Here is a 21594-nt window from a genome sequence, read left to right as displayed (position 1 = left end):
ACTGCTCAATTCCTGAATGTAGTCCATGTCCCTATCAAACCAAATTCTAAATTGCAACTGGAGCAGTTGACTGATTGATAACAAATCTACTACTCTTATCATTCACTTCCTATACTAGACCTTGATGTACTAAGGTCCAGGAAAATGGCAGTGTATACAATGGCAGAGCTGATGGCACACTTTATTAAAATACTGATAGGCCACTAGAGTACAGTGAACAGTTCTGGTCATCATATTATAGCAGGGGTTCCCAACCTGGGGTTCACAAACCCCTTGCTTAATCGTACTAGTCCATGGCATAAAAAGGGTTGGGAATTTCGGTACTGTAAGAAGGATATTATTGCACTGCAGATGAAGAAGAAATTAACAGAACATTGCTTGGGATACAGAATTTTAATTAAGGGAAAGGAAGACTGGATTTAATTTCCTTAAAGCAAAGATGTGCAAGGGCATACAACATCACAAGCAGCAAGGATTGGGTAAATGGTCAGATACTATTTCTCTAAGACAGAGATAACAAACACAAGAAGCAAAATTTTGAACAAGGAGAAGTATTAGAGGGGAGTGAAGAAAGAATTTTTGCCACCCAGCATGTGGTTGGAATTCAGAATGCACTACAGGTTGACCTTCACTAATCCGACTACCTGTAATCCGGTTCCTTTGATAATCTAGCACTGATTATGCTTAATGTGATCCTTCTGTAATTCGGCATTTTCACTAACCTGGCACTCCTCAGGTCCCAATGGTGCCGGATTAGTGAAGGTCAAACTGTATATGAGGCAGTCACAACATTTAAGAACTTAGATAAGCACTTGAACCAACAAAGCACAGTGGACCATGTACAAAGTATTAGGATTGCTGAAGATGGTACATTATAATCAGCATGTGTATGATGGCTTAAAGGGCCTGTTTTTGTGCTGTATTACTTTTTATGACTCCCTAAATTTTATTGCATCCAGTGCATTTTGATGTTACCTGATATTACATGGACTTAACTAACTTCTAAGGTGGTGGGCCGTCAGACAACAAAGATGGACACCCACTGACTTCTGGTAAGAACAGCTGTAAACGCTTTAATCCTGTTTTTAAAATTCACATGCAAAATTCCCACCATTCTCCAATCTGTATCTGAAACAGAAATCTGATACTCCTCTATCAGTAGCATCCTGTTTCCACTGTTCAGAACGTACAAGTTACAGTTTTGTTATCTGTTCACTATGTCCATGTTTAGTGCCCCTGAATCGAGACAGCAGTTAAAACATTGCGATCAAACATCATTTGTAATTTCACCAAATTAGCATCTCATTTTTAAATGAGATACATTTCCCTTGCAGCTCTTTTACATATCTGAATGAACCAGTATTGGCTCTTTAGTTTGATGGCTCACAATTGGCCAAGGTTGGTTCGGAAGGCTTATGGTGTATTGACCTTCATTAGTCAGGAATTCAGTTCAAGAGCCATGAGGTAACATTGCAGCTCACTGTAACTCTGGATAGATCACATTTGGAGTATTGTGTTCAATTCTGATTGCATCATTACAGGAAGGATATAATGATTGCATCTTTACAGAGAGGGTGCAAAGGACATATATCAGGATTGGAAAACATGTCTGAGGATAGGTTGAGTGAGCAAGGGTTTTTCTCCTTGTAGCAAAGGAGGATGAATAGTGACTTGATGAAGATATACATGATTATAAAGGCATTGGACAGCCCAAACTTTTTACAGGGCAGAAATGGCAAACGAACCCTTAACTTATCCTGAAATTTAAATATCTGTTCCATACATCTGTTTCACTTCAACATTCGAATATTTATCCAGAAATACATAAATGTAAAATAACTTTATATTGGTAATGGCATGTATAGTTATGGAGAACTATACCACTGGACTCAGCATTTTCATATTAAGCATTAGCACTTTTGATAATGTGATGTTCAATTCAAAACGGCTGTAGAAGAACACCTTAACGAAAACGAAACAACACCTATTTGGGACAGATTTAAATATGCTATACAGCAATCAGCAGAGGAGATAATCCCAGTACAAGAAATCCAACACACCAAGGGGTGGATAACCCAAGAAATTTTAGATCTGATGGAACAAAGAAGGTTGCTGAAGAATAATGAAGTGCAATACAGAGAGCCAGACAGACGGACCAGACAATTGTGCAATACTGCAAAGGAAGAATAGCTGAATCAAAAATGCAATGAAGTACAGGGCCATATTAACAGCAGCAAAGAAATGGACAAGAAAATTAAGAAAACCATCTCTACAGGATGCATAAGATCATCAGACGGATCCATACTAACAGATCCAGATAAAGAATGTGAGAGGTGGATTCAGTATATAGAGCAGCTTTTTGAAGATAATAGAGGGGAACCCCCAGATATTAAACACCCTAATTCTGGCCCACCTATTACCAAAGAAGAAATAACTAAAGCAATGAAAAGCATGAAACATGGTAAAGCCGCTGGACCTGATGAAATTTCAGCGGAAATGATACAAGCCCTAGAAGATATTCTTTTTGAACTGTTTAATGGCATATATGAGTCTGGTGTACTGCCTGACGATCTCTTAAAATCAGTATTTATAACTCTGCCAAAAATTCCTGGAACTATTGACTGCGAAAATTATAGAACAATAATTGTTGAGAATTGTTCTGAGTCAAATTAAAAATGAGTTAAGGCCAGAAACTTCTAAACTGAAATATAGGTTTATTGAGGATAGAGGAACAAGGAACTCAATTTTCAAACTACGAATGCTTTCAGAAAGGGCAATTGAATATCAAAATGATGTCTTTTTATGTTTTCAACAGGAATTCTGCAGATGCTGGAAATTCAAGCAACACACATCAAAGTTGCTGGTGAACGCAGCAGGCCAGGCAGCATCTCTAGGAAGAGGTACAGTCAACGTTTCAGACCAAGACCCTTCGTCAGGACTAACTGAAGGAAGAGTTAGTAAGAGATTTGAAAGTGGGAGGGGGAGGGGGAGATCCAAAATGATAGGAGAAGACAGGAGGGGGAGGGATGGAGCCAAGAGCTGGACAGGTGATTGGCAAAGGGGATATGAGAGAATCATGGTACAGGAGGTCCAGGGAGAAAGACAAGCGGGGGGGGGGGGAAACAGAGGATGGGCAAGGGGTATAGTCAGAGGGGCAAAGGGAGAAAAAGGAGAGTGAGAGAAAGAATGTGTGTATAAAAATAAATAACGGATGGGGTACGAGGGGGAGGGGGGGGCATTAGCAGAAGTTAGAGAAGTCGATGTTCATGCCATCAGGTTGGAGGCTACCCAGACGGAATATAAGGTGTTGTTCCTCCAACCTGAGAGTGGCTTCATCTTTACAGTAGAGGAGGCCATGGATAGACATGTCAGAATGGGAATGGGATGTGGAATTAAAATGTATGGCCACTGGGAGATCCTGCTTTCTCTGGCGGACAGAGCGTAGGTGTTCAGCAAAGCGGTCTCCCAGTCTGCATCGGGTCTCGCCAATATATAGAAGACCACATCGGGAGCACCGGACGCAGCATATCACCCCAGTCGACTCACAGGTGAAGTGTCGCCTCACCTGGAAGAACTGTTTGGGGCCCTGAATGGTGGTAAGGGAGGAAGTGTAAGGGCATGTGTAGCATTTGTTCCGCTTACACGGATAAGTGCCAGGAGGGAGATCAGTGGGGAGGGATGGGGGGGACGAATGGACAAGGGAGTCGCATAGGGAGCAATCCCTGCGGAAAGCAGAGGGCGGGGGAGGAAAGGTGTGCTTAGTGGTGGGATCCCGTTGGAGGTGGCGGAAGTTACGGAGAATAATATGTTGGACCCGGAGGCTGGTGGGGTGGTAGGTGAGGACCAGGGGAACCCTATTCCTAGTGGGGTGGCGGGAGGATGGAGTGAGAGCAGATGTAGGTGAAATGGGGGAGATGCGTTTGAGAGCAGAGTTGATAGTGGAGGAAGGGAAGCCCCTTTCTTTATTGATTTCACTAAAGCATTCAACAAAGTGCAACATGAAAAATTATTTCAAATTCTCACTAAACTAGACATTGATGGAAGGGACCAACAACTGCTTCAAAATTTATATTGGAATCAAACGGCAGCAGTAAAAATTGATAATATAAGCAGTTGGACTAAAACTCAAAGAGGAGTTAGACAGGGATGCGTTGCCTCACCGGAATTATTTAATATCTATAGCGAAATGATTCTCAGAGAAATAGAAGACCTAGATGGGATAAAAATTGAAGGTGTTAACATCAACAATATAAGATATGCAGACGATACCACACTAATAGCAAGTGCTGCAGAAGACCTACAAATCCTCCTAGACAAAGTAGTACAAACAAGTGCAGATTTTGGTCTAACCATCAACTGTAAAAAAAAACACGAAATACATGGTGATATCAAAACAGCACAATACTCCCAATTGCCAATTGTACATCGGTAACCAAGAGATTGAACAAAAGACCAGCTTTATATCACAAGATGCTACAAGTAAAGTAGAAATAAAAAGAAGCATTGTCATTGCCAAAACCAACTTCCAAAAAAATGAAACCCATTTTTAGCAACGGACACATTTCTATAACAAGGCTTAAGGTACTAAAATGCTACATCTGATTAATCTTGCTGAATGCTTCCAAAACATGGACTATAACACCAGATCTCCAAAGAAACTTAGAAGCAACAGAAACGTGGTTTCTTAGAAGAATAGTCCTGACGAAGGGTCTCGGCCTGAAACGTCGACTGCGCTTCTTCCTATAGATGCTGCTTGGCCTGCTGCGTTCACCAGCAACTTTGATGTATGTTGCTTGAATTTCCAGCATCTGCAGAATTCCTGTTGTCTTTCTTAGAAGAATGTTGAAAATATCACATAAAGACAGGGTAACTAATGAGACAGTACTCCAACGTGGCCATATGAAAAGATCTTTAATGAGAACATTAGGGGTCTCCTTTCGGCGGCCCATGGAGTAAGACGGGTGTTGGTACTACACCTTCCTTTTACAACTTACACTGCTAGTTTTGTTTAAACTTTGAAGATCTATTAGTTTTAGTGAAGGATTTACGATTTAATTACGATGGCCGGAACCCGAACTGGAATCGAATTAAGAGGTGGCAAAGTTGTTTCCGAAGCTGAACAAACAAAGGAGTCAGAGGAAGTCTCTACTTCAGAAAGAATGTTTTCTTTGATGCAAGATATTAATACCAAGATCGGAATGGTGGACACCAAGATTGACAAACTGACGAATGTTAATGAAAAACTTGAAAAACAGTCTCTGCCATCCAGGAATCTGGAATTTCAGTATCAGACGCTTAAAAAGGACACTAATAGAATCGGAAGAGAACAGGAGACAGGGAATCAACTGATTAAAGAACAAGAATTAAAGATATCTACCATGGAAAAGAAAATTGTTGAGGTAAAATTCTTAAAATTGTTAAGAAGAAAACGATTGATCTGGAAAGCAGAAGTCGTAGGATGAGTTTACGCATACTGGGTTTGTCTGAAAACATGGAAACCGGTGAGCCACTAAAGATTTTTATGAATATGCTATACTCACTTTCTAGTGAGATACTTGAAGCTCTTCCGATGATATATAGAGCTCACCGAATCCTCCACCCGAAGCCTTCTGTTGAGATGAAACCTCACCCTGTGATTTTATATTTGCATTACTTTACTACTAAAGAAGCAATCCTTGAGATGCTAGTAAGTGGGGGAAGCTAATTTATAATGGAGTAGAGATTCGTATAGTTGAAGATTTTGCCCCAGAGGTTTATGCAGAAAGAATTAAATATCGGGAAGTGAAGGCTGAACTTTATAAGAAGAACTGTCGTCCCTCTTTGCGTTATCCAGCTCGTTTGAGAATTTCCCCGCCTATCGCTCGCCCAAAACAGTTTGACTCCCCAGAAGAGGCTTGGAAATTTATAAAGGAGATTAAGCCTGTCTTGCAAGCAACTCAAACACTTAATCCTAAACTGGGAGTTGTTTGTAGCTGGATCGTTGAAAGTTTAATCTACGTTTTATGTCTGCCTAGACATCATTTTGGCTGTTTTACTTTTTCCTTTAGAATTTGTAAGAGTTTAACACTAGACATAACATATTATTTGGTTGGATCTATCTTTTTTGAATATATGATCAATTTTTATTAAATGAATTTAAGATGGCTGCTGTTAACTACATTTTAACCTCTGTTGGTGTGAGTCGACGTTCCCAACCTCTGTTAGACATAATATCAAAATATTTGGAATTTGTTTATTTCTTCATGTATGTGTTATTGTGTCTTTAGTCAGTGGTGTTAGCGTATAACTTTTTAAGAAGAGTCTGCCTATTGGAGATTGGGTTAAGGGATTATAGTTTAGCATGCTGTCCGCCTATTGGATGGTTTTTGGGCTGGGGGGGGGAAGAAGCGGGGCTATTAGTTTAGGTTTTTTCGACTGGGCAGTCCTGAGAGGTTTTCCTGGTCAATCATTTTTTTTTTTCCTCTCTGATCGGACCCATAATTTGTTCTTCCCTGCAGGTTTGGTCTGTGCCGGCGCACTAACTTATTTTATAAAATCTTAAATTAAAGCCTTATTATGGATGTTAATAAAACTAATATAATCTCTTGGAACCTGAATGGCTTGAACCAACCTATTAAGCATAGAAAGATCTTTATTAAAAACACTCCAAGCTGATATTATTTTTGTGCAAGAGACCCATATCCGTAGGGAGGATGAAAACCGTTTTTTTTTTAATTTTGGAGGGGCTCTCAGTTTCACTCTTCATCAGTAACTAAAATTAGAAGGGTATCTATTTTTATTAATTTTAAAATCCCTTCTGTACATTTTAATACTGTCACTGATTCAATTGGAAGATACTTAACTGTTACTGGTTTGTTATATGGTCAAAAGATGGCCTTAGTGTGGGTATATGCACCTAATATAGATAGCTCTGAATTTTTTTAAGAGGTTATTTTCTGCGTTGCTAAATTTAAATGAATGTAAGTTGATCATGGGCAGTGACTTTAACTGTTGGCTCAATCCTTCGATTGATAGGTCATCAACCAATCCGTGGCTTCCTAATAAGGCTGCGACCTGTATTAATTCTTTTTTACTAGAATACGGTTTGGTCGATATTTGAAGATTTCTCCATCCTAAAGATAAGGATTTTTCTTTTTTTTTTCCATATGTACATCATAAGTATTCAAGAATTGATTATTTTTTGTTGGATAAGCAATCGGTGCCTTTTGTTGCTGACTGTGCGTATGACGCTATTGCGTTGTCGGATCATGCGGCCACGAAACTAATACTGAAGTTCCCTGATAATATACAGAATGCATCTCAGCAGAGATTTAATGCTACATTGCTGTATGATTCAGCATTTGTAAGTTTTATTAAAGAGCAAATTTCTCTATTTTTTTGAATTAAATACAACTGAGGGTATGTCAAATTTGGTTATTTGGGATGCAATGAAATCTTTTCTAAGGGGACAGATAATCTCATATTCAGTAGCTTTAAGAAGGAAAACTAAAGCGGAACTTTTAGTGATTACTAGCAGGATTAAAGAAATAGATAAAGTTTATTCAGTAACAACTAGTGAAGATCTATGTAAGGAAAGGGTGGATTTTCAAACACAGCATGATCTGCTTTTGACTTTTCCCATTGAGCAGCAACTTTTGAAATCTAAAAGTCAATTTTATATACATAGGGATAAGTCAGGTAAATTGTTGGCCGGTCAACTTAAAGCAACTATGGTTAGAAGGCAGATTTTGAAAATACGAAGAACTGACAGAACTGAAACTTTAGATTGTCAGGAAATTAATAAGGTATTTCTGGATTTTTACTCTAACCTTTATAAATCTGATTTTCGAGACAATAGTACTTTTATGAATAGATTCTTGCAAAGATTGAATATACCCAAAATTTCTATTCAAGGTATGAATAAATTAGATGCACCTATTAAACGTGAGGAAATAGCAAGGGCTATGTCCTCTTTTCAATCAGGTAAAGCTCTGGGACCGGATGGATTTACAGTAGAATTTTTTAAGACTTTTACTGAAATACTTACACCTCATTTATGCCAAATTTTCACTGATTCTATAACCTCTGGGACCCTTCTGAAAACTTTCTATGAGGCATCAATTTCATTAATTCCCAAAAAAGAAAAAGAGATTTATCTGAATGTGCCTCCTACAGACCAATTAAATGTTATTATTATTAAATGTGGATTCTAAAATTCTTTCTAAGATTTTGGCTAACAGGCTCGAGAATAGTTTACCTAAGGTTATTTCTAAGGATCAAACTGGATTTATTAAGAATAGATATTCACATTTTAATATTCAGAGATTATTGAATATTATTCATTCCTCTCCATCGAAAGAATCCGAATGTGCTGTTTCCCTTGATGCAGAGAAAGCTTTTGATAGGGTAGAGTAGTCTTATTTATTCGACGTTTTTGGAAAGATTTAATTTTGGTCCAGGTTTTATTTCCTGGATTAAGCTGATCTATCAAGCTCCTATGGCGGCAGTTATAACTAACAATCAAAAATCTCCTTATTTTAGGCTATACAGAGGTACCTGGCAGGGTTGTCCCCTTAGTCCGCTGTTATTCAACCTGGCTTTAGAACCTCTTGCTTTTGCTCTTCGGGACTCCAACAATGTTCCAGGTATTAAGAGAGGACATAAAGTGTATAAGGTTTCATTGTATGCAGATGACTTGTTATTTTATAATTCAGATCCTAAGAAATCTATTCCTTCTGTGTAATCTCTATTTTCTTAATTTAGTAGTTTTTCTGGATATAAACTAAATTTGCACAAAAGTGAGTTATTTCCTGTTAATAACTACTTGGATCAATATGATCAAATTCCCTTCAGCATTGCTAAAAATAACTTTACTTATCATGGTATTAAAATTACCAAAAATTTTAAGGACCTGTAGAAATATAACTTTCTTCCATTAATTGAATACACGCAACAAATACTTCCTAAATGGTCTATGACATTATTATTAATTGGTCAAATTAATGCTATTAAAATGATAGTGCTACCGAAGTTCTTAAATGTTTTTCAAGCAATCCCTTTCTTTGTTCCTGAACTGTTTTCTGAAAGAATAGACTCTAAAATTTTATCTTATATTTGGAATAATAAAAATCTTAGATTGTATGGCTTTGCCAAATTTTAGAATGTATTACTGGGCAATTAATATTCGATATATTTCATTTAGGATTCATTATTCAGACATACATGACTGTCCTTTATGGATGGATTTGGAGAAAAACTTGGTGAAGGGGTATTCTTTGGCCTCTTTACTGGGAGCTCTTCTTCCTTTTTTGCTTTCTAAGATTGGTATTTGAGACCTCAATCCCATTATTAAATATACGTTAAGAATTTGGTTTCAGTTTTGTAGATTTTTTTTGAGTTCAATAACTTTGTTCTTTCTAGTAAAATCCATCTTAATTATTTTTTTTAAACCATCAATTTCCGATCAGACCTTTTTAATTTGGAAAACCAAAGGAATAATAACTTTATTAGATTTCTTTATGGGGGATTGTTTAATGTTTTTCACTCAGTTGGAGGACAAATATGACTTATCTAATGACACACATCAAAGTTGCTGGTGAACGCAGCAGGCCAAGCAGCATCTGTAGGAAGAGGTGCAGTCGACATTTCAGGCCAAGACCCTTCGTCAGGACTAACTGAAGGAAGAGTGAGTAAGCGATTTGAAAGTTGGAGAGGGAGGAGGAGATCCAAAATGATAGGAGAAGACAGGAGGGGGAGGGATAGAGCCAAGAGCTGGACAGGTGATAGGCAAAAGGGGATATGAGAGGATCATGGGACAGGAGGTCCGGGAAGAAAGACAAGGGGGGGGGGACCCAGAGGATGGGCAAGAGGTATATTCAGAGGGACAGAGGGAGAAAAAGGAGAGTGAGAGAAAGAATGTGTGCATAAAAATGAGTAACAGATGGGGTACGAGGGGGAGGTGGGACCTTAGCGGAAGTTAGAGAAGTCGATGTTCATGCCATCAGGTTGGAGGCTACCCAGACGGAATATAAGGTGTTGTTCCTCCAACCTGAGTGTGGCTTCATCTTTACAGTAGAGGAGGCCATGGATAGACATGTCAGAATGGGAATGGGATGTGGAATTAAAATGTATGGCCACTGGGAGATCCTGCTTTCTCTGGCAGACAGAGCGTAGGTGTTCAGCAAAGCGGTCTCCCAGTCTGCGTCGGGTCTCGCCAATATATAAAAGGCCACATCGGGAGCACCGGACGCAGCATATCACCCCAGTCGACTCACAGGTGAAGTGTTGCCTCACCTGGAAGGACTGTTTGGGGCCCTGAATGGTGGTAGGGGAGGAAGTGTAAGGGCATGTGTAGCACTTGTTCCGCTTACACGGATAAGTGCCAGGAGGGAGATCAGTGGAGAGGGATGGGGGGGACAAATGGACAAGGGAGTTGTGTAGGGAGCGATCCCTGCGGAATGCAGAGAGAGGCGGGGAGGGAAAGATGTGCTTACTGGTGGGATCCCGTTGGAGGTGGCGGAAGTTACGGAGAATAATATGTTGGACCCGGAGGCTGGTGGGGTGGTAGGTGAGGACCAGGGGAACCCTATTCCTAGTGGGGTGGCGGGAGGATGGAGTGAGAGCAGATGTACGTGAAATGGGGGAGATGCGTTTAAGAGCAGAGTTGATAGTGGAGGAAGGAAAGCCCCTTTCTTTAAAAAAGGAAGACATCTCCCTCATCCTAGAATGAAAAGCCTCATCCTGAGAGCAGATGCGGCGGAGACAGAGGAATTGCGAGAAGGGGATGGCGTTTTTGCAAGAGACAGGGTGAGAAGAGGAATAGTCCAGATAGCTGTGAGTCAGTAGACATCAGTGAATACTACTTGTATAGTAGACATCAGTGGATAAGCTGTCTCCAGAGACAGAGACAGAAAGATCTAGAAAGGGGAGGGAGGTGTCGGAAATGGTGTCCAGCATCTGCAGAATTCCTGTTGTTTGACTTATCTAATACACACTTTTTTAGATATTTACAAATTAGGAATTTTTTTTAATACATAGTTTACTTCCAAATTTTCCCTCTGCTTATCCACCCAATATGATAGATACTCTTTTTCAGGTTAAACCATTTCAAAAAGGACTGATAGCTATAATTTATAAATGGTTATTGAATTTGCAAAAGGTATCCAACGATAAAATTAAAGGTGCGCGGGAACTGGAATTTCCAGAGTCACTTTCAGATAATCAATGGGATAAAATTTTTCATTTGGTGAATACTATTTGTGCACGTCATTCCTTGATACAGTTCAAGGTAGTACACGGGCACATATGGCAAAGGATAAATTAGCCCATATTTTTCCCAATATTAATCCTGTTTGTGACAGGTGGCTACTTTAACTCATATGTTTTGGTCTCGTATCAAAACAGATTATTTTTGGAAAGATGTCTTTAAAACTTCACTAAAAGTCTTGAACTTGGACCTACAACCGAATCTATTTACAGCAATTTTTGGGATCATTCCACCCGAAGCAGGATATATTCCTGTTTCCGCTCAACGGATGATAGCTTTTACAACTTTATTGGCTAGGAGAGCAACTTTGCTTAAATGGAAGGACTCTAATCCACCTGCTTTTTATTGGCTTTCCTCCATTATGTCTTGTCTAAGTTTAGCGAAAATATGAAGTCGGCCATTTGATACATCCTTTAAATTTGAAGAAACCTGTCGACCTTTTATTCAATATTTTCATATGGTTTGATTTATTGCTCTTCCAGTTACTTTCTCGAAACAATGGATTTGATCAGAAAGTTTCTCTTCTTTCTTGCTTTAACTCTCAGTATGGACTGCCCAGTCCCCCCTTTTTTTATATTGTTTTTGTTTATAGAGAACAGTGGGTTTTTAAAAAATATATAAAAATTATAGGTTTCTTTATCTTTTTTTCTTTTTATGAAATGATAAAATGATTATCTTATTTTTATTATATACTATTAGATTAATACAATGTATGATCTTGATTGTTTATTTTACCTTTTATATGTATTGTTATCGATATAGATATTTGAGATAATTCTCCTCTTGTTTATATATATGTACTTTTTTATCAATCTTTTTATTAATTTAAGAAGCAAAAAAGAGAACATTAAATGAGAGGAAACTTAAATTCCTGGGCCATGTCATCAGAAAGGGAAAAATAGAATGCCTTACATTACAAGGCCATATGCCTAGGAAACAACACGGTAGAGGAAGGTAAAGAAGAAAATATATGGCACTATGAAAGAACTAACAGATCTAAGTGTGCGAGATATCATTGATGCTGCGAGGGATCGTTCGATCTGGAGAACCATGATCGCCCAAGCGTGTAACATGCAAGGCATATGAAGAAGTAGTTCATGTCATGTGAATTGTTTATCACATTGAGATAATTGTGCTATATTAAAAAAGTGATGATGTAAAGTTAATATTCTAATACTCAGATGATACCCCTCATCTGACTGGTCCCTCCAGAAGGTGTACCTATTACCTTATCCTCTAAAGTGGCCATTTCTTGCTTGTCTCGTCTAATTCCAGGTAACTGAGTAATGAAAGTAGTTGTGATTTAATAAGCAAATAGTGGATGGAGAAAAAACAAGGAGGCCTACCAATTCTCAAACACAAAATATTCAGTAGTGCTAAGACATCTCACAGCATCAAAAAAAAAACTGAGGCAAACTCATCAGAGAAAGGGGTAATCAATAGCCACTCAAAGGAATACTTTGAAAATCTCATCAACCATATCACATATGTGAACGCATTTGACTCCATCACACAGTAATCCTATTTAGCCCATATTTGTTGCCACTGTTGACCAAAAGCCGCCAGAATTGCATACGTCCTCATCAGCAGATAGAATCCTGCTGTAGTTCCAAATCTCAGCCATGAACATCTTCAGGTCACTAATCCACAAAGAGAAGAATATCCTAGGGAACATCAGTAATGCCTTAAAAATGACCTCCCAAGAAAGGAGACAAGTCCAACTGTGGTCACAGGTAAAGTCAAAGTTCTCCTCAATTCCTTTCTACCAGTAGCTGAAGAAGTGTCCTCAACTCTAATGTGAGTATCTTATTGGACATGATCATCAATACACAACATCTTCTTAAAAACAAAACTGGAGAGCAGCATTTTTCAACCTCACTAAAACCTTTAGCTCCATCAGACAGGAGGGACCGATGAGTACCATCCTCAAAATGCCAGCAGAAATTTCTAAGCACCAAGAACCAAATAGAAAATGGTATGGAGATCATATTCCTAAGTCAGAACTCTATAAAGTGAAAACTGCTGTAAAAACAAACATTACCCCAAAAATTTTCCAATCCTTCCTGTGCAAAATCACACTTACCATTGCTGGATCTGAGTGTAAAATTCTAATTCTTCTTGTAATTTAATTTTACCTACACTTGCTTAGAACTTTTATATAATCATATCTCTGTGCGGAATTGTTCAGTGAGTTTTCAGTAATCTAGAAGTATATCTGCATCCTGTGTCACACCTGAGAGAATCATAGGTATCTCCCTACCATCCATCAGGGACATTTATCAGGGGTGTTGCGCGTTGGGCACTTAGTATTATTAAGGATCCCATCCATCCATCCTGCATCCTCTGACTTTCCACCACCAAGTAGGAGACTACGATGCATAAAAACAAGAACAGTTAGAATGAAAAGCAGTTTCTTTCCCCAGGCCATTAGGCTTCTGAACTCTCTGCTGCGTCGTATTCAAAGTGCCACTGGTTAATCTGTTCCATACCTTGTATTTAATAATAACGCACTTTAGTTTGTTATTTATGTGCAATTCCTCTATAGGTCATCTATAATCATAAATTATCGTGTGCCATGTGTGTAATGAATACTACTGTGCTTTACACCCTGATTCGAAGAAACGTCTCATTTCTATATACATTATACAGTTGTATACATTATATATATGTATGTAGTTAAATGACAATAAACTTGATTCGACTAGGCCATTGATCCTGCCATTTCATAGGTTATTGCTTATCGCAGGAATGTCTTGCTAACTCTCCAGTCAGACTCGTTTTTAAGGGTAGGACAACCACGACTTCTTTATTCTGTTTTTGTTCCTTTGTTATTCTTCACTCTCTTACAGTAAAATGAGTTGATTACTGTTATTTTTACTATTATGAGCAACTAATAAAACAGTTATAATTACAAGATTGGCGTCTCATTTTTGGACTTCTGAAGAGCCTCCTGGATTAAAATATCTCCAGATCCAACACCATCCACGAATTTCCACGGGAGTGAAGCTAATCTTCAGAACTAAAAATAAATCAATGACAATTACGTTCCAGAACCAAGGTCATGCTAATCTCAGTTGTTGAGCTGCAGTATGGAGATATTGCTTGTGTTTGCAAATACTTGAGGCACTCCTCTGTGGATTGTCACCTTGTCGTGGTGGAGAAGCTTGTGTGGTCTTGTGATCCTGAGAGCGATGCCGTCTGGAGCTATGCTCCTGGTAGGGTCACCCATGGCGGTAAGGTCGAGGGTGAGGTCTCTGACAAAGAACAATCCAACCAAGACCTCAACGGTGGAATAGGCGGACGAAGTTACTTCGAACTCAACGGCTGTGAAGGCGGATGAAGGCTGCAACAAATCTAGCAGCTCTAATCGTCGTGGTTTCCATGCCATTGGAGTCAGTTGGTTGATCTGTGAAGTATCGTGTGCTTCTTGGAGTGCAACATCAAGTACACGTTAAACAAATACACACACAGGCGCCTTCACTCTGTGGGCCACTTCTTCAGAACGAAGACCATCATCCTCGACCTCGAGGGATAGCCACCACCACGACTTGAGGCAGTTTCAAACTATTCTTGACTCGTTCATGGAAACATTCATGGACAAAAACTCAAGAAAAAGTCCTTCAAGCACATTGCATCTTTTGCACAATGCTATTCTGACATTCAAGAATCCCAACAGCTTCCTAGAAAACATGTATGACTTTTTAAAAATCCCGACAGATGAAATTCACCTTATCAAGACCTCAGACATGACACTAAAACACTATGGTCCCTAACTTTTCGTAATTCTTCTGGACTACCTCTAGCAGGAACCACTAAGTACAGCATCACTAACACTGTCTCTACAAAATTCATTGAAAATATAAGCAAATCAGTGTGATATCCTCACCAAACAACAACCAAAGAGGGCCTAACTCCACTAGACAAGCCACATCATTCATGCTCCCAACATCAGACAGTCAGAGGAAGTGTCAAGGATGAAAATAAAATGCCCATGGACTCTTGGGAATCCCCACCCTTAACCACAAAACACAAAAGAACATTCAGGACGTGTGTTCATGCAGTGGGAACATACAGTTCATTGATCATTGCTCAGAATTCAACATCATCTACTCCGCATAACCTCAAAAATTGTCAGAGTCTAAGAACTGACACTTGGTACTTCTTTCTGCAATTGATCCTTGACTTCCTCACTGGAAGACAGCAGTTAGGACGGATTGGAAATATCATCTCTTCCTCACTAACCATCAATACAGGCACACATCAGTGCAGTGCACTTGACACCCGCTCTACACCTATTGTTGTGTAGCTAAGCATAGCTCCTACCTAATGTACAAATTTACTGATGACGTTAATGTTCCAGGAAGGTTCATGAATGGTGACAAGAAGTGAGATGTGCTAACTACTGGTTTAGGGACACTGTAACAACAATCATGCCCTCAAGATCAGTAAAGCCATGCAACTTCTTGTGGATCTTAGGAAGGGAAGGTCAGGTGAGTTACCACCAGACCTTACTGAAGGGTCTGTGATGGATAGTATGAGCAGTTTAAAGTCCCAAGTGTCAGTATCCCAAAGGATCTATCCTGGGCATAGCATATAGGTGAAAATGACATGCCAACATCTCTACTTTCTTAGAAGTGCTAGGTGAGGTGATTCAGCAGATCACTGCAGACTGACAAAACTTCTATAGATGTTCAGTGGGAATCATTCAGATTGGTTCCATCCCAGTCTTACATGGTAACTCCAATGCACAGGAATGCAAGAGGCTGGAGAGCAGCAGCACTGTACTCAGCTAGTTCCATCATGGGTACTACTCTCTCCACCATCAGGAACATCTACAGGTGGCATTATCTCAAGAAGGCAACGTCCCAACATTGTGGACCTGCACCATCCAGGCCAGGCCCTTTTCTCATTGCTGCCATCAGGCAAGAAGTGTAGGAACCTGAAAAACTACAGCTCAAGGTTCAGCAACTGTTTCTTCCTTACTGTTATCAAATAATTGAACCAGCCTGAACAACACTAATTCTACCTCAAAGTTCCTAATCTTTATGTTATTTCATGGCATCATGCAAATTACACTTAATATGAACTTATGCAGTTTACATTTGTAACATACTGTGTCACTGCCAAAGCTAATTTTCATGCACTAATACCCTGAGTAGCATGCCTTTGATGATACACTTGAAAGCAGATCTCATGAACTACCTGCCAACTTGTCTGGCACAATCTGCAAGTGGGATTTCCCCATCAGTCACCTCAGAACCCACAAAGCTGTAATGGGAGCAAACCATCCCCTATTAGGGAATACTTACAGGTATTGTCTATCTCTCTAAGATTATTGAATAGCTCCCTTGTACAATAAAATGAACATCTGACCTCACAATCTACCTTCTTTACATCAGCAGCGCAGTTTCAAAATCCTAAGAATGCACATCTTCCACAACTTTTCATGATCCCAGAAAACATCCTACACAATCAAGGCGACTCACCAATGCCTCTACTTTCTGAGGTTGAAGAGAGCTGCATTATGAACATCTATACTCACATAGTACACACCAGGACCACCAGACTCAAAAACAGTTGCCTTCCCCAAAAGGCTGATCAACACCTTTGCCCACTAATCCAAAACAAACCACACCCCCCCCACCATCATTACTTTACTCTTTATTAGGGGTCACCTTATGTACAAACACTCCTGTGCCTAACATCACTTCACAGACATACAATCAAGGTACTTAAATTTACTGGGTTTTTTTGGGGTTGCTTTGGATCCGGAATAATTATCGTGCTCTCCTTTACACGTGTACTGGAAATGCCATGTACTATCTTGAATCTAACCAAAATGAAATAATCTTGATTTTGCACTTTATTATCCAACTACACTTTCTCTATAGCTGTTGCACTTCACTCTACATTTTGTTATTGTTTTACCTCAATGCACTGTGCAGTTAATTGATGTGTATCAACAGTATATACTGTAAGATAAGCTTTACCATGTACCTTGGTACATATGACAATACACCAATTTTATTTATTATTCAACTTACAAATGAAGTAATACATTGGAAGATAATAGCTAGTTATTTCAGTGTTAACTTCGACGCAATTCAAACATTTTCTCTCCCACCTTTTCTCTGCCTGTATTGCTCGAAACGGCTGAATTTGTTACAATGTCCAAATCTGGAGGTCACTAACTGGAAAATTATCTGATTTCTACAAATCTGGCTGAGCATTTTCAAGATTTTCTGTTCTAGGACAGAATTCCTGTAATCACACTATTCTTGGAACAAACTAGCCACTTATTAAAACAAAAGATTGGATTTCAACTGAATGTCAAGCACCAACTTCTGAATAATTCAAAATAGCAACTCCAAAGAAAATAATAGAAACAAAATTTGTTATTCACTTAATTTGTATTAAATATCCATGAAAGTTCTTGGTGGCCAGTTTTCATTCTGGCAGACCAGTAAGGTTTAAAGGGCATTGACACCATAGCAACAGTGACTCGACAGAGCAAATAAATGATTAAAATATGGAAACTAGTAGCGCCATTGTACATTAATGGTTTTATATAATGGGCACATATACAAACACCATATAGCCAATGCGTACAGTGATAGGAATTAGAGTATAACACAACCCTCGTCTTGATTATTTTAAGGGAAAGAAAATAAACAGCACTTACATCTGGGGCCTACCATGATTCTGCTCAGCCTTAATCATTATACAGCGGGTCGAGGGAGACACAGTGCCTCCTCATTTCAGCTTTCCAACACACCTTCCAACACTGCGCCCGTTTACCACAACAAGCACCGACGTGGGGATCTTACACATACCTTTCCTTATTTCCCGGTACAGCACCTTCGACGTCCTCAGCAGAGATAACCGAGAACCGCCGGCAAACAACATGAAGGTCATTTTCCTTGTCGCCGCCAGGTACAGTTTACGAGCGAAAATATTTGGGTAAAAGGTGGTTCACCCTTCAAGACAGATACCATTTATACAACTACAAAAGAGAACCTCCACGTTTCAATGAGTCAGCGCCCAGCACCACCCGATCACACCACAGCTCTCCAAGCGTTCACTTGCAGAAGATGCCGAGCCGCCTCACCCGACCTTTGCGGCTATTGAGACCGCCCGCCGCCAGGGTGCAGCACCCTCATGGCGCTCCTCCGCCTGAGAATAAGGCCTTCGGCGCCGAACCAACCAAAAAATTCCCCTGCCCCAGCGTCATCCGTCCCAGTAACACCGCTCCCACCCACCCGAGCCGCTCATTGGTTGGCTGCTCGTAATGGCGCGCAACCACTCGCGCCTCCAAAGCCAAGCGCCCTGCAAGATTTTGCCGGCGGATGCCGATTCCGTCACGTGGGCTGTTGGAGCCTGCTTTTTCAAATCAGGTTCGGTTGAGGGAAACGCGTGGGGTCACTAGTTCTTTACCTCCTGAACGTATAGTAAAATAAGAGTAGAAACCTATCGAATTTTTCTTTGGAAGCGCGTGTTTTAAAGAGGGGGGTGAGAAAGGAGGAGGGGAAGAGAAAGAAGGCCGCTTCCGATGGCGTGACGTCACACACTTTCTCCATTCGTTTTAATTTTTTTTCTTCAGCGTATGAGGATATCAGTTGGTGATGGGCAAAATATGATTCGATGTTTATTTCGAAAAATGGGAGGAATAGATTAAACGCCAAGGGAAAAAAGTCTTGTTCCCTTTGCTCGCGCTGGCTCCCTCTCTTCATCTTGGCCCCCCCTCGCCGATTCGTCGTCAGCCAATAGGAAGCGAGAATTTTCGCGCTGATTGGCTTCGTTGAAGAAGAAGGAGGATGATGAGGATGAGGGAGTGAAGGAGTTACTGTACTCATTGAAAGTACAGTAACCTCCGTTCGTGAGGATGCGCCCATAACAGGTTCGCTGAATTTCCGAGATTTTGCGTTCACCTGCTCTCTAATCTGCTTATCTGTACCTCTCCCTTTCAGTTTATCTGCGTGTAAACGGGTGAACCGCATAGCGGGCCAGGGGTTGGGAAAAAAAGGTGGCTGACCAAGAATAGGTGGCCATTGGGTTTGCAGAGACCTAGGCCGCGCGATGGTCCAATCAGGAGCTGGGCAAGCAGTCAGCTCTTTGAGCGGGGCATGAGATTTTTTATGCCTTTTTTTCTTACACCCTCCCCCTTCAAGTTCCACATAGGTCTCTTGTGTGTATGTGCTAAAATATCTGTTATCCATTATCTATGTAATCACACGGATGGTTAATTTCCTATGCGTGTAAGCATGGTGAACATAGATTTCAGTATTTTTAAATGCTGCCGTGGAGTTGAATATGTGCATTGCTGCTGTTTGCTGTATGTATGGAGGGCAGCCATGTTAAATTTTAAGATTGGTATTTTAATTTTGTTAAAAGCATCTCCTCCAGATGCTTTGAATTTAATTTCGCTTTTTTTTTGCAACAAGTGCTTTTGTAGCAGGGAGTTCCAATGGATTATTTTAACTATGTTGGATGTTTTACTATACAAGATAGAAATTGCTAAATTTGTAAGATGTGCTACATCCTGTTGAGAATAACAAAAAAGGCCATTTTGTCAACGCAATGCCATGGTTATGTATGTTGCATTTTGCAAACTCAGTAGAATTAATATTTGTTAGGTTTGCTCTGAGTCGTGGAAGATGTGGGTGAATATGATGAGAGGAGCCATGTTAAATGTCAAAGTATTTCTATTTAAACTGTAGCTATAATGTCTAAGTTAGAAAAGTTTTATTGTCAAACATATGGAGAGAGTTGTGTTTTTGATCTTTGCAATTGACTATTGTTTGCTAGTCTGTCTAAATTAGGGCTACTAAACAGTACGTCTATTAAGGATGACTGTGTTAACTGAAGTTACTCATGTTTGACACTAGTTTGTTGGCTGCAATTTAGTCGGTTGATCAGAGTCAGGTTTATTATCACTGTCTTGTATGATGTGGTATTTGTTGTTTCTTGGCAGCAGTACAGTGTAAAGACATAAAATTGATATAAATTACAAAATAAATAGTGCAGAAAAAAATCAATAATGAGGTAGTGTTTATGGTTTCATGGACCATTCAGAAATCTAATCTGTTGTTGCTACTAAAATATTGAATGTGGGTCTTCAAGCTGCTGTACCTCCTCTTTAATGATAGCAATGAGAAGAGGGTATGCCCTGGATGCTGAGGATGCCACCTTCTAGAGACATCATCACTTGAAGGTGCCCTTGATAGCGGCAGGGTTGTGTCTGTGATGGAGCTGCCCGAATGTACAGCCCTTCGTAACCTCTTGTGATCCTGTGCATTGGATACCAGATAGCAGACTGTAATGCAACTAACCAGAATGCTCTCCACTGCACATATTTATTTGCATGTCTTTGACATATCAAACCTCCTCAAAGTCCTAATGAAGTATATGTTGTCATTTCCCTGCTCTTGCAAAATAGTTAGTTGCTCGAGAAAATAGAATAAACGTGCTTAATTTTATTGGTAGTATATTATGCCTTTATATTTTGATGGGTTAAAGCATGCTGGAATTAACTCCATTTCATGGAAATGTGCCTGTATGTTGATTGCCACAGTTGTTGGTTCCTAAGTGACTGCTAAATTAAAGTTAAATGTTGCATTTTATTGATTTAAGGTGAGCAATTTCATAAACAGAGCCAATGTGACATTGCATCTGCTTGATGCATTGGTTTGTATTTTCCCTTCTGGATTTTTCCATTATATTTATATTACTTTTATTTTTGAAATTATTTTGTGTTGAGCTCAATTTGATTTCATTTAACAGTGATGAAATAGTATGTCATAGTTAAAGTGCATGCATCATTTCCTTAAATGTAATAGTTAAGTAAACTAAATTGTTACATGAAAATAGATAAAGAAATATGGCATGCCCCATGGCTCAGAAGGGCAACTGCTGTACCCATGACCATAGAGTTGTGAACACAGTTCAGCTCAAACCAGCCTCCCCTCAGTGGTCTCTCAATGCTCGGTGCATCAGTAAGAGAGCCAGCATGCCCCACCCGCTCCAGACATTCTCTCTCCTCTCCTCTTCCATCAGACACAAGATACAAAAGCCCGAGAGCAAGTCTAAAAGGATAGTTTGTACATCATGGTTGTGTTGTTTCTTAGGAGGATAAGATCGGTTCTTAATCTCACAATCTACGTTATGATTTTGCACATCTTTGTTTACCTGCATTGCACTTTCTCTGTAGCTGTTGAACTTTATTCTTCATCTGTTTGTTTGCCTTTTACAACTTCTTACTGTACTTGGTGCACAGCCAACCAATCGAATAAAAATAAATAGCTTGGTGTTATATTCTTAAATGTGGATTTGGGGTGAAAACAATTTGCTGT

At 39.6% G+C, this 21594-nt stretch overlaps 2 protein-coding genes across 6 annotated transcripts in view; one reads left to right on the top strand and one right to left on the bottom strand.

Moving 5' to 3' along the window:
- The window catches only part of letm1 (leucine zipper-EF-hand containing transmembrane protein 1), an 85628-nt gene extending 67231 nt beyond the window's left edge, over positions 1–18397 (bottom strand). For 2 of the 4 annotated variants that reach the window (XM_063047001.1, XM_063047003.1), the window contains exon 1: positions 18079–18395. In XM_063047001.1, the coding sequence (XP_062903071.1) occupies positions 18079–18160 (82 nt within the window). In that variant the 5' untranslated portion in view covers positions 18161–18395. Of the gene's footprint in view, positions 1–18078 lie in introns of all 4 variants that reach the window. The other 2 variants (XM_063047002.1, XM_063047004.1) reach the window with 2 other exon arrangements.
- A 117-nt stretch (positions 18398–18514) lies between these two features.
- The window catches only part of nsd2 (nuclear receptor binding SET domain protein 2), a 105607-nt gene continuing 102527 nt past the window's right edge, over positions 18515–21594 (top strand). The window contains exon 1 of one of the 2 annotated variants that reach the window (XM_063047000.1): positions 18515–18639. The gene's annotated coding sequence lies outside the window, so the exon portion shown is untranslated. Of the gene's footprint in view, positions 18640–18677; positions 19143–21594 lie in introns of those variants that run through there. The other variant, XM_063046999.1, reaches the window with a different exon arrangement.

This window comes from Mobula hypostoma, chromosome 4, assembly GCF_963921235.1.
Source record: "Mobula hypostoma chromosome 4, sMobHyp1.1, whole genome shotgun sequence".
Taxonomy (NCBI): Eukaryota; Metazoa; Chordata; class Chondrichthyes; order Myliobatiformes; family Myliobatidae; genus Mobula; species Mobula hypostoma.
Note: the sequence above shows the minus strand (reverse complement) of the source record. Positions and strands in the feature narration are given on the sequence as shown.